The sequence below is a fragment of the Lagenorhynchus albirostris genome, chromosome 1 (assembly GCF_949774975.1).
Source record: "Lagenorhynchus albirostris chromosome 1, mLagAlb1.1, whole genome shotgun sequence".
Lineage (NCBI taxonomy): Eukaryota > Metazoa > Chordata > Mammalia > Artiodactyla > Delphinidae > Lagenorhynchus > Lagenorhynchus albirostris.
The window spans coordinates 33,131,033-33,143,227 of NC_083095.1; the positions used below are offsets into that span (position 1 = coordinate 33,131,033).

The following is a 12,195-nucleotide window of genomic DNA, read 5'->3' on the forward strand; positions in this document are numbered from 1 at the left end:
GGGAGAGATATATGCAGAAAAGATGGAAAAGAGGGTACCAGACAGGCCAGGTGTTCCATCACCTGAGGTCTAAGACCTGAGAGCTGGGCAGAGCATGAGAACCAAAGAAAGTTTTCTGCCTGCTCCAGGCCAGTCTTTTAGTAAAGATTCTGCAGGAGGGACACTGTTGATTGTCTTCTTTCCTCCCCTGATTGGCCTGTGGTGGGAGGCGCAGGAACTGGTACCGGTGGCTGAGGACTTAGGCCTGAGGTCTGAGAGCTCCAGTACTGGTTTCTTGGGAGGTCAGGGGACTGGTGAAATGCTTACATGGACTATGGCAGAAGACTGGCTTCCCAGAGCCTCCCACAGGTTGATGGGGGAAAAGGAGGCACAGAGATGGCATTTGACTCGGGCCATTTTTCTTTCAGCAAAGATTGAACTGGAGCACCTTTTGTGTGCCAGGCCCTGTAGGAGGCTATGTGGGGGCCAGTAGAGGGGTAAGACTGCATAGGAACAGTAGGAGATGAAACGTGGGCAAAGGACTACAATAAAGCAACAAATGCGATCTCAGTTACAAATGGTGTCCTGTGGGAGCTCAGGGGAAAGTGAATTAATGAATTAGATTGCTACTGGGACTGGAAAAAACTGAGGCCTCTCACCTCCTGAGCTAGAAACCCAAGAAACCATAGTGATTTCCCCTCTTCTTCTAGCCTTCTACAAATACAACCGTGTCCTTAGCTCTTAGGAAGAGCCCATAAGGAGCCCTAGGCTGTAAGGTCAGATGTTCAGGACACAATGAAGGAAACCCCCAGATCTCTGGGCTTTTAGTTTCCAGAATCTTGTAGATCCTACATGTCTGTGTTTCCCCACAGGACCTCGTGTGGTCAATTACTCATGGCGGGGTAAGAAGAAGGGCCTGAGGAGCATTGGAGTGGCTGTGGCACTCTGCATTGTTTATGTCCCTGCATATGTCAATCCAGTTCATTTTTACCCTCAGACTGTGCCGTCAGTAACTATCCGTTGGATGGATGAATTCTAGGGGAGGAAGCCCATGGTTTGGTCCCAGCTAGACCTGGAGGTTTGGGAGGACCAGGGCTCTTCTTTGAGTCTCCTAGTATTCTGCCTGGCACAAAGCAGGTGCTTGGTAAGTACTCCCAGAACTCAAAGACATCATAATTCCTCCCTCTTTCTAAGGGAAGCTGGGTCATCTATTCCAGAGGTAGGTTCTTTCAGCAGCAAAGCACTTCTGGCTTTCTGGGTGATTCATCACCGGCTGGATTGGGGCTGCCTGGAGTGCTGGTAATGGACTGGGCTAGCATCCCAGAACCTGCTGCTGTTGAGCCGGGAGTTCCATTCTTTGAGCAGCTCCAGAGAAAGCCCCAGCTGGTGGAAAGGACCTGAGTATTCGCTTCCCGGCCACTGACTTGAGCAGACACCTTCAGTCTTGATTCACACCCATTGGCCTGTAGAATGGCAAGACCCCTGCCCACAATCTTGGTTCCTTTGTCATCGCATCCAGAGAAATCCAAAGGATGGATGGAAAAGGGGCAAGAAAGGTTGAGCCTCTGGGAAGAAAGGAGTCAGGGTGGTTCCCCAGATGAACCCTCTCATTTTCCTTTATGATCTTATCTTACTTGGGCTGCCCATGTGACCCTGGGGATTTTTTTTTTTTTTTGGAGCTGTTGAAAAGTCATAATGGACCTGCTCCAATGGAAACCAAAATAGCTCCCATCAGGGGCCAAACAGCCTCCCCAGACAAGCATTCATGGAATATTTACTAAGCATCTATTACCTATTTTAAGAGAGACAGGACCACATCTTTCTTGTTTGCTCTTGTATCTTTACTCTCCAGCCCAGTGCTGTGCATAGAGCAGTTGCTTGATAAATATTTGTTCAATGAATGAATGAGTGAATTAAATTTGGGGAAATTAATAAAATATGCATGTCATCATCTATCTCAAGCAGCTAAAAAAAATCAATTGCTATTATCAATGGCAGTGGGAATGACAGTTATTGATTCAAATGGTCAATAAGCATATGAACAGATTAAACCCATAAGAAGAGACCACTACTCACCCATCTTCATGGCTAAAATTTAAAAAAAAAATTTTTTTTTTTTTTTTTGATAACACCAAGTGGTGGGAGAATGTGGAGCAAGTGAACTTCTCACATCCTGCTGCTTGGAGAGTAAATTGTTACAGCCAGTTTGAAAAACTGGCAATATCCACTAAAATGAAACATGTATCTATTCTATGATGCAACAACTCCCTTCCTAGGTACATATACACCCAAGAGAAATTAATGCATATGTTCATCAAAAACACACATAAATATATAAAACTGTTCATAGCAGCTTTATTCATAGTTTCGAATTGGAAACAATGCAAATGCATTGACAGGAGAGTCGATAAGTTACTTAGCATATGTTTATACAATGGAATACTACACAGGAGGAAAAAATAGAAAACGAAAAACAAAGAAAAAAATCAACTACTGATACAAACCACAACATAAACAAATCTCACAGACACTAAACTGAGTGAAAAATCCAGAAACCGAAGTGTGCATACTGTATGAGTCTAAAAACAACTTTTCAGGCCTTCCTTTCCCGACTTCTCTGCCATATCTGACGTTGCCGACGCCCCTCACTTTGAAGCTTCACTCTGGATTTTTATGACACCATGTTTTCCTGCGCTCCCGCCGACCACTTCCTCTCTTTCCAGGGGTCCTTGTTCTTTACACTTCCTTTCTAAGTCCCGATCCTCTGGGTTCTGCTGGGTGCTCTTCTCAGCAGAAGAGCTCTCTTGGTGTCCATACTATCCGTAGTCAGATGACTTTCAGACAGTGTTTCCCTGCAGGTCAGGGCTGTGCCGTCACCTGCTTGCTGGAAAGCTGACTCTGGACATTCTCAGAGCACTTCCAGTTCAGTGGGTTCAAACACCATCCATGATTCTGCTCCCAAACCTAAAATTCTTTATCTCAATTGATTGTACTTCCACCATTCACCGGATCCTCTAAACTAGAAATCTACGGTTAAAACACTGGTTCTTAACCTAGGTATGGCTGATATCTTGGGCTGGATCATTCTTTGTTGTAGGGAGACTGTCCTGTCCACTGTGGGATGTTTAGCAGTATCCCTGGCCTTTATCTACTGGATGCTAATAGTAATCCACCAATTGTGACAACCAAAAATGTCTCCAGACATTGCCAAATATCGCACGCGCGCGCGTGTGTATAACTATCCCAGGGTTAAAGGCATGGTTTTAGGAGTCACACATAACTTTGGACTAGTTAGCTACCTCTCTGAGCATTAGTCGGTTTTCTCTGTAAGATGGAGACATTCTCACATCACAGGTGGAGCTTAAATAATATAGGTAAAGTGCATGGTCTGTCCCATATCAAACATTTGTTGAGGGAATTCTCTGGCAGTCCAGGGGTTAGGACTCTGCGTTTTCACTGCTGAGGGTGCAGGTTCAATCCCTGGTCGGGGAACTAAGATGCTGCAAGCCGCGTGGCCAAACAAAACATAACAAAAACAACCAAACAAAAACATTTGTTGAGAGCAGCAAAGACTCCTCTCTCTCTCCTGCTTCTCTCTCTCCTGCTCACATCCAAACTCCTAGGTCTCTCAGTTTTATCAAGTATTTCTTGTCTATCCACTCTTCTCCATTCGCTAAATACTCAGTGTTTATGTCCCTCCCAACCAAATTCATATGTTGAAATCCTAACCCCCAATATTATGGTATGAGGAGGATGATTTGGTCACGAGGGCAGAGCCCTCATGAGTGGGATTAGTGCCCTTCTAAACGAGACCATAGGGAGCTCCCTGCCCCTTCCACCATGTGAGGCACAGTGAGAAGATGGCTGGTTTTAAACCAGGAAGCATGCTCTCCCCAGACACCAAATCTGATCATGGACTTTCTCCAGCCTCCAAAACTGGGAGAGATAAATGTTCTTGTTTAAATCATGTGATCTACAGTATTCTGTTATAGTAGCCCAAATGCACTAAGACACCATTCCTATCTGGATTATTGCAATTCCTTTGCAACTGGTTGTCACAGCTTCCAGCCAGCCTTGTTCCCCTCAGGGCCACACTTCACAAGGCACAGGAGGCCTCCATGTTCTGGCTGCTGCCCACCTCTCCAGCCCCACCTCTTGCCCCTCCTTGCCTTGAGTTTCTAGTCTAGCCAAGATGAAATGCTAGGCATGCCTTTTATACCATGGTTTCCTGCCCCCATGTATTAGCTCACACTGTTACTTCTGCCTGGAATAACCTCCCACTCTCCTCTTTGTCTGGCTGACTCTTGTTCTTTAAGGCTCATTTGAATTTCACCTCCTCCAAAAGGTGATACCTGGAGCCTCCTTTCCTATGCTGGGCTCAAAGCTTGTCCTCTGTGCCCCACTCTGCACCCCCTGGCCGGGGAACTATCTATCTCCTTGCAGTATATTTTTGTTTCTGTGTCTGTCTCTGCGGGGCTGCATGGGGGCAGGGAGCGTGTCTTTTTTATCTCTAGATACGTAACATCCAGCACATCCCCTGACACATGGATGGTACTCAGCAAATATTTGAGTGAATGAATGGATACGGCGCCATCATTACCCTCTAGGTCAGGTTTAGAGCCACAGTTTAGAAGTGGATATAAAATAGTCCACAAATCTGCTGTCTCCATGGCTCTGAAGCACTGCTTCCTCAGCCAGGGACTTGGGGCAGGCACAGTGCTGACCAGTGACACTTGCATAAACGTGCGAGATTGACTAACGATGCAGGGAGCGACAGCACCACCCACATCTGCACTACCCGTATCTGCTTACAACAGCATCAGCTGGCTCTCCTGGGAGTCACAGGCAGTTTCTTCACCTTTTCCATCTGCGGCCTTTCAGGTATCCTAATTCACGGCCCTTTCTAACTTCTTCACTCACCTCTGGACTGACACACTTCCGTTTCTGCAGTAGACCCAGTCATCCCTCAGGGGAACAAATATAGATTAAGCACTACTCTGTGCATAAGCTATTGGAGGCCTTCTTGCTACCCCTCAGAGGAGCCCACCAGGGCGTGAGGCCTGCCTCTTCTTGGTGTCTGTCACTGCTGGAGCCCACTGGGTAGACCTCCCTCTTACTAGGCCTGAGGAAGGAAGCCCAGGCAGGCACCAAGAAGTTAAAGGTGTTTCGTCAATCTTGCCCTCCCTCCTTCTCCAGTAACAATATGGCTTTGTTTGTCAGGCATAAGATTACAGGGTTGGCCTGTGGAGTCCAGAGAACCTGATAAACCCTTTTTAAGCTCAGCTCTTTGAACCTCAGTTTCTCCATCAGTCAGGGGTGTGTGTCGGAGGGACGTGGCGTAGGTAGGTCACTCGGAATTATCGGGATGCTGCCGAGGTGCATATGAGGGTAGCTCGAGCTCTGCCAGCCCGCGGGGACTCGCAGGGGATCCCGGAAAGCTGAGCGACATAGCCCCTGAGCCCAAGGGCGGGCGGCAAAGGACCCCGCGGCGAGGCGGGAAAGCTGTGTGGCCTCTGAGCGCAGTTGGCTGGCAAGAAACCTGGCTCCGGGAGGGCAGGGGTCTGCGGGGTCGCGCAGGGCGGGGCGGGGCGGCAGAATCAGGAAATTCCCAGGAAATTCCTTTCCATTCCGGCACTTCCCGCCCCCCTTCCTTGGGTGCCGACCTCTCCGGACCCTGGGAAAGAGAAAATGGAATGCTTTTCGGGTTTCCTAGCATCTGTCCTCCAGCTCCTGGCACTCTGGGGTTTGGAGCGCGCGCGGGATCACAGGACGCCGGCGCGCCGGAGTTCGGGGCCTTCGTGTCGGCGGGGAGAGTGTCCAATCCCCCGGCGGCTCCTGGGGCTCCCGAGCGCGCGCCCGCTCGGTCCCCGAGCTCGGGGAGGCGTCCCCCGGCTTCGGTCCCGTTCAGCTTAAGCTGGTGTCACATGAGCCGCGGGGGAGTGGGCACCCGGGGAGTGGGCGGGGGCGTGCGCGCCCGGAGGGGGCCGCCCAGTCCACCTATATGCGCCGCGGCCCGGCTGACGGATGCCAGGAATTCCCAATGAGAGGCGATGGGGGGGAAGTTTGGGCAACTCGGCCTGGCCAATGGAGAACCTCGGGAGGGCTCTGCCCCTTCCCCTCGCCCCCGCCCGCCTGTGCTCCCGCAGCGCCAGTGTGTCCGCCTAGCTCAGTGTGCGTGGAGATTAGGTCTGAGCGGCCGCCTGAGGCAGGCAGTCAGCGAGCTCGACCCGCCGCCGCCGCCGCCGCCGCCGCCGCCGCCGCCGCCGCCGCCGCCGCCGCCGCCGCCGCCGCCGCCGCCGCCGCCGCCGCCGCCGCCGCCGCCCCTAGCAGCCGCCTTCGCGAGCAGCGCCGCGGCGGAACCGGGCGCAGGGGAGCTAGCCCGGCCCCGCCAGCCCAGCCCAGCTCAGCCCATCCCCGACTCCCTCCCCACGCCGGGGCAGCAAGCCGCAGCAGCCGCCGCCGGGAGAGAAGGTGGAGGAAGAAATCCAGCCCCTAGCACGCGCTCACCATCATGGACCATTATGATTCCCAGCAAACCAATGACTACATGCAGCCCGAGGAGGACTGGGATCGAGACCTGCTCCTGGACCCAGCCTGGGAGAAGCAGCAGAGAAAGGTCAGCAACCGCCCCAGCCCACCGCAGCCCCCAGCCCCGGGCCACTCCGCCCGCAGGGCTCTGGGCTCCCGGCTGCGAACCGGTTCCAGGCGCGCACGAGCGGGGGCGGGGGATGCGCGGCCGCAGCGAGGAGGGGTGTTGGGTTACAGGCGCGGGGCGGAAGGGGGAGCGCCCGGGTCCCAGAGCCCGCGAACGCCGAGGCCAAGCGCGGGGAGGTGGGGCCGCCGGCGGGCAGGTCGCGTTGGGGCGGGCTATCCAGGCCACCCGGCTATACAATCGCACCAGCCCCGGGAGGGCAAGGCGCAGGGGCGGTGCTCGGGAGGCTGGGGCTGAGTCCCCGGCTCGGTGGCTGTTAGCTCCGGATCGATTTCCCTTCCCTTCCCCGCCCCTTGACCGCCTTTCCGTATGGCGTGCGGGGGCAGCGCGCTTCCTGGGTCGCCTTGGTACCTGGAGGGGACATGCCGCACGGGTCCTCCCAGCCCCTGCCCGCAGGCCGAGGGGGAAGCGGGCGCCGGCGGGATTGGCAGCCTCCTCTGGGTCCGCCTGGAGGTGGACCTGCCAGAATGGCGTTGGGGCCGAGAGAACCCGGGGGCAAACGCGAGCTCCCCAGCGGGCCCTGGGGGGGGCGGGGTCAGGACGGCAAACCGTTTTATTGCTTAACTCAGTGGTTGGTAGCTACGAGCGGAGATGGACTTGCGTCTGCGTCCTGCCTCTCCGACCCCCGCTCATTCCCGGGAGATCGCGAATTTGGGCAACTTGATCTGAGTCGAGGGGCTCTAGGGCAAGGCATTGTCTCCGGGGATATTTGGGGTCAGTCACTGGGGCTCCATGCTTAGCCAGCGAGGCGCGTCCCAGGCGCCGCGTGCGAGGGCGCGCTCCGCCACCGGCGCTGGGCTCGGAGCTGGCGATGGGACCCGGGCACAGTGGCCGGTGGCAGGAAGAGTTCACAACCCACTCTTGTTGTGGGGGAGAGGGCGCCCCAGCCCTGTCCCTGTTTCCTGCCTGCGCGGTGAGCTCTTGCCCCAGGCGGCCACGTACCCTGAACACCCCCTCCCCCTCCCCCGCTCCCATCCGGTCCCTCCTTACCCCCCACCCCCCACCTCCACCCCTCTGCTGATCAGGGGATGGGGGGGGACAGGATGGCGCGTCCCTCTGGATAGTGCGGTTAGGGCTGGGCTTGAGGGAGAAAGCTCATGTCCAAAAATGGTAACATTCATTCCCTTTTTTAAACTTAAAAGGGGGGGGAGTTTAGGGAGCCGACTGAAGTTTTTTTTCAGCCAGAGGCATCCTGTATTAGCTCACTCAGGAATCCTAAGCCCTGAAACGGCGCCCTTTTACTCACTTCATCAGACAAGAAGAGGTAATTTAAAACACGCGCACAAAGGGCTTCCCGAAGCCGGGCGACCTGAGCTCCAGGGTCTTGGCTTCTCCTGGACTCAGCCCTCTGTGGCCGCATCCGAGGGTTCCCGGGCTTCGAGCTGACTTCTTTGCCATGTGGCAGTTGCTTAAACACCCCTCCCCCTCTTCCTGTCGGCCCCTCTGGGAGAGCTGGGGGAGAGGTGAGTCCTCCCTCACCCGGTTTATCTCCTGGGTCAGTTGGGCTGTTGGTGAAATCGAGAAGGGAGTGATTTGGAGATTCCTATGCGGGAAAGGGTGGGGCTCTTTTTTTTTTTCCCCCCCAAGGTGCAGCTTTCTTGAGAATGGATTTTAAATTGGACGTGAGGGGTGGAATTAGGGATTAGGATGTGGTGGATATCTTGGTATCTTCCATGGGCAGTAGAAGAGGAAAAATTCCTGTTTGCCTAACGCCTACTGTGTGCCTGGTGGGGCAGGAGTGACAGGACTGCCCAAGAATTAGGAATTAGGTCCTTTTAAGGACTGTGGGACTAAGCACTGGGCAGTGGACCTGCACACAGTACTCATTATTATCAAACGAATGAATGAATATATTAGAAGTAGTTGGGGAGAAAAATTATATAAGTCTCTTTCTCTCCACACACACACACACACACACACGCACTCACACCCAAATACCCTGACCTGGGTGGTAGTGGGTGTGCACCAGGCTTTTGGGCAGCCAGGTGGGAACAGGATCACCTGGGAAAGTTGGTTATCTAGGGACAAACTCAACAGTTCCAAGAGCTGGCATTGGCTGATGTGTGTCAGGCACTCTTCTAATCATATATATTGTTTCAATTGTTACTGCCAACAGCTCTGTGAGCTGGGCACACGTGAGGATGAAGAAATAAGGGGCAGAGGGGGAAGTAACCAGCCCAGCGTCCTGACGGGTGCATGGTGGGGCTGGGATGCCGCCGTGTTCTGGGCAGGCAGCTTCCCCTCGCTTGTTCCTTGTTGGTGAGAGAGGCCGGAAAGCTGGGTCTGGCATCCAACCCTGCAAAGATCTCGGACCAAGAGGAGCCAACACCTGCTTTGGTGGGTTTGTTTTTTTCCTGCCATTAATTATTACCTCTCAGTTTCTGCACATTTCCCCTAGTTCTCAGAGGGCTGGTGGGGATATAAAGTGGTACAAGTGGAAGATCAGACTTAAAGTAACTTGGTGCTTTTGACACCCTCCCTGCTGACCATGGGAGGTGAGGGTTGAGTGGGACCAGAGTTAACGAGTGGACAGAGGCCGACCATTCCAGATGCGGGCCGGAGAGTGAGTCTGGGGGTGAGGGCGGGGAGGAGGAAGACACAGTGCCGTGGGATACAAAGGCCACTGGGTGGGAGGCTGAAGGCCCTGTTTTTAGCCCTGGTACAATCCGTGCTGTGTGTGAGACTTCGAGCAAGTCATTTTCACTTCTCTGAGCTGTTATTAGAAACTTCAGCACATACTTTTGGAGCACCTACTCTGGGCCAGGCCCAGTTCCAGGTGCTGAGGGTAGAGCAGTGAACTAGACAGGTGAGGTCCCTGTCCTTGTGGCCCTTCCATTCTATTTCCTCCTCTGGCCGTGCGCCTGCCCTGCCCACCCCTCGGGGCTCTTAACAGGCATCAGATTAAATGACTTCATGGGGAAACGGTAAGGCTGATGCAGATGTAGGTAGAAGTTCGTGCAGGCAGCAGGCATGACTCAAGAACCTGCCTCAGGTTGGCCACGGCTTGTCCCTTCAAAGAATGTTTCAGTGCAGAGTTCATCATGCTGGACTCCCTGCCTCCAGACACAAAGTGCAGTGGATTGGGGAAGTTTACCGGCGTTCACAGTCTTTCTGATCTTGGGGGCTGAGCGCCAAAGTCACCTTTTCTAGGGGCCCCAGGTTTGAATGCCCATTTTGGGGGGATGACCATAGTCCCCACTTTATTCCCTCATGTGGATCTCACCCACGTCCTTGTGTGCGCACTCGCATGCGTGCCCGGGGTCAGGTGGGCTGGAGAGGGCATAGATTTTGAGTAGCATCCTGGCTTTACACTTTTAGGCTTGTGGCCCTGGGCAAGTTAACTTAACCTCTCTCAGCCTCCAATTTCTCATTTATAAAAAGGAGCTAATACCCCCCTGCTGGGCTGACAGCAGAGAATATATAAAATGGCAGCTTCCTGTTCAATTTTTTTAAATTAATTAATGCACTTTTATTTTTGGCTGTGTTGGGTCTTTGTTGCTGTGCGCGGGCTTTCTCTAGTTGCGGCGAGCGGGGGCTACTCTGTCGCTGTGCGCGGGCTTCTCATTGCGGTGGCTTCTCTTGTTGCGGAGCACAGGCTCTAGGTGCGTGGGCTTCCGTAGTTGTGGCTCGCGGGCTCTAGAGTGCAGGCTCAGTAGTTGTGGCGTACGGCTTAGTTGCTCTGTGGCATGTGGGATCTTCCCAGACCAGGGCTCGAACCCGTGGTCCCCTGCGTTGGCAGGCGGATTCTTAACCACTGCATCACCAGGGAAGTCCCCCTGCTGTTCAGTTTTATTCTCTCTCTTCCCTCTTAAATCCTAGAGGCTCTGGTTTAATGTGTATTCCCACAGGTGCCAACCCCTGTTTTTTTTTTTTTTTTTTAACATGTAGGACCTTAAATAATATTTGTTGAGCTGATGGAAGTTCAAACAGAGAGGCGGCCCCGGCAGGTGAAAGAAGGTGGTTGTAAATAGGCCCAGATGCTGATTCCGTACCCACGTCAAGCCAGGTTGTCAGGGGATGTGGCAGGAAGAGAGGCCACTTTGTTTACACTTGCTTCTGGACTGTGAGACCATCATCCCAGGAGCTACCAAGGCCACCGATCAAGATGGAGGACTGCAAAGTGGGTGGGTTTACCTGGGGAGGAGTGGGATGTCTGCTTACCCTGAAGGCAGGAGGTTAGGACTTCTAAAGCCAGAGTGATGCCTGGTGGAGATAAGAGGAGAGAATTGGCCATCGTCTCCATCCTCATAGCCCCGGTGTTCTCCACTCCTTCCTGCTTCACTCCCGTGCCAGCGTGCATGGGAGCAGGGGCCCAGCCTGTCCTGTGCTCTGCCTGGCAGAGAGTCAGGCCTGTTGTACATGGTCCAGAAATGATGCGAACGATTGGATAAACGGCATCATGCGTGGCTCCCAACTCCGGGCCTGGGGGGTGGAGATTGGGATGAAATGCTTTACATTCCAGATAAAACACCCCATCCTGGGGCTGGACCCCGGCTCCAACCTCTGCAGGTGGACATGCTCTCGGGCACACTGGGTCCAAGTCTTGGCCCCTCCACTGACTAGTGGTGTGATCCTGGGTCAATCACTTACCTGCTCTGTGCCTCTTGATGCCAAGGGGGAAATGGGGATAATAGTTGTTCCCACTTGAAACAGCTGCATAGAGGTTTAAACCAAGTAATGTATGTAGGGAATTTAGCATAGCACCTAGCATATAGTGAGTGCTCAATAAACGTTAACTATTTTGAGGAACCAGATTTGCTATGGCCTTCACCCATGATGCTCTGAGATAAGATGTAGTATATAAACCCATTTCAGCAGGAGACCAGCTTGACCGGAAGGGTGTGGGAGTTGTGTTGTCCTTGACCTTTGACCCCGAAGTCAGCTCTGGCTCATTCAGTGTCACCTGACCTCTCTGGTTGCTCAGTACCTTTACCTATAGAATGGTATAGCATCCCTTTGCCTACCCTTTCCCTACTTCCCTGGGTATCCAGGATGAAGAGATGAATGCTGAAGTGCTTAAAAACTTTGTCAGCTGGTTGTAATACAGGTAAAATGACCTCAGAGAACGGATTTCCTCTAAAAGAGACAATTCTAGAATGTCTTCAGCCCCCTCTGATAATTAGCTGAGGCCGTTCTTTGGGTCCGGCCCACACCCCCAGCTGCTTACCCAGCCCTGCTTTGCTCCAGGACCGGTTACAGCTGCTTCCTCTCTGAAACCTGTCCCACATGGGTGCACTGAGCACAGGTGCCCCACTGGTTGGTGAAGTGATTGACAGAGCCCGAAAGAGAGAGAGGAGAGATGGACGAGGCCTAGAGCATCAGGGCTGTGGGTGGAGGCTGCCACCTTCCCTGCCCTGGACAGATAGATGTGAGAGTGCCCGGAGCACAGGGGAAACCAGACTTTCCAGTTCTGAGGAATGATGAGACCTTGAGGGCCTGCTGGTCACTCGAGATGGGCTTGTAGGATCCAGCCTTTTCAAAGGGAAAAGGAGGAAACTCATTTC

The 12,195-nt window shown here is 53.3% G+C and overlaps 1 protein-coding gene across 3 annotated transcripts in view; it reads left to right on the forward strand.

The window, feature by feature from the left end:
- Positions 1 to 6,278: 6,278 nt before the first annotated feature.
- ACTN1 (actinin alpha 1) overlaps positions 6,279 to 12,195 on the forward strand; it is a 96,373-nt gene continuing 90,456 nt past the window's right edge. For all 3 annotated transcript variants that reach the window (XM_060140545.1, XM_060140554.1, XM_060140564.1), the window contains exon 1: positions 6,279 to 6,595. In XM_060140545.1, the coding sequence (XP_059996528.1) occupies positions 6,491 to 6,595 (105 nt within the window). In that variant the 5' untranslated portion in view covers positions 6,279 to 6,490. The remainder of the gene's footprint in view (positions 6,596 to 12,195) is intronic.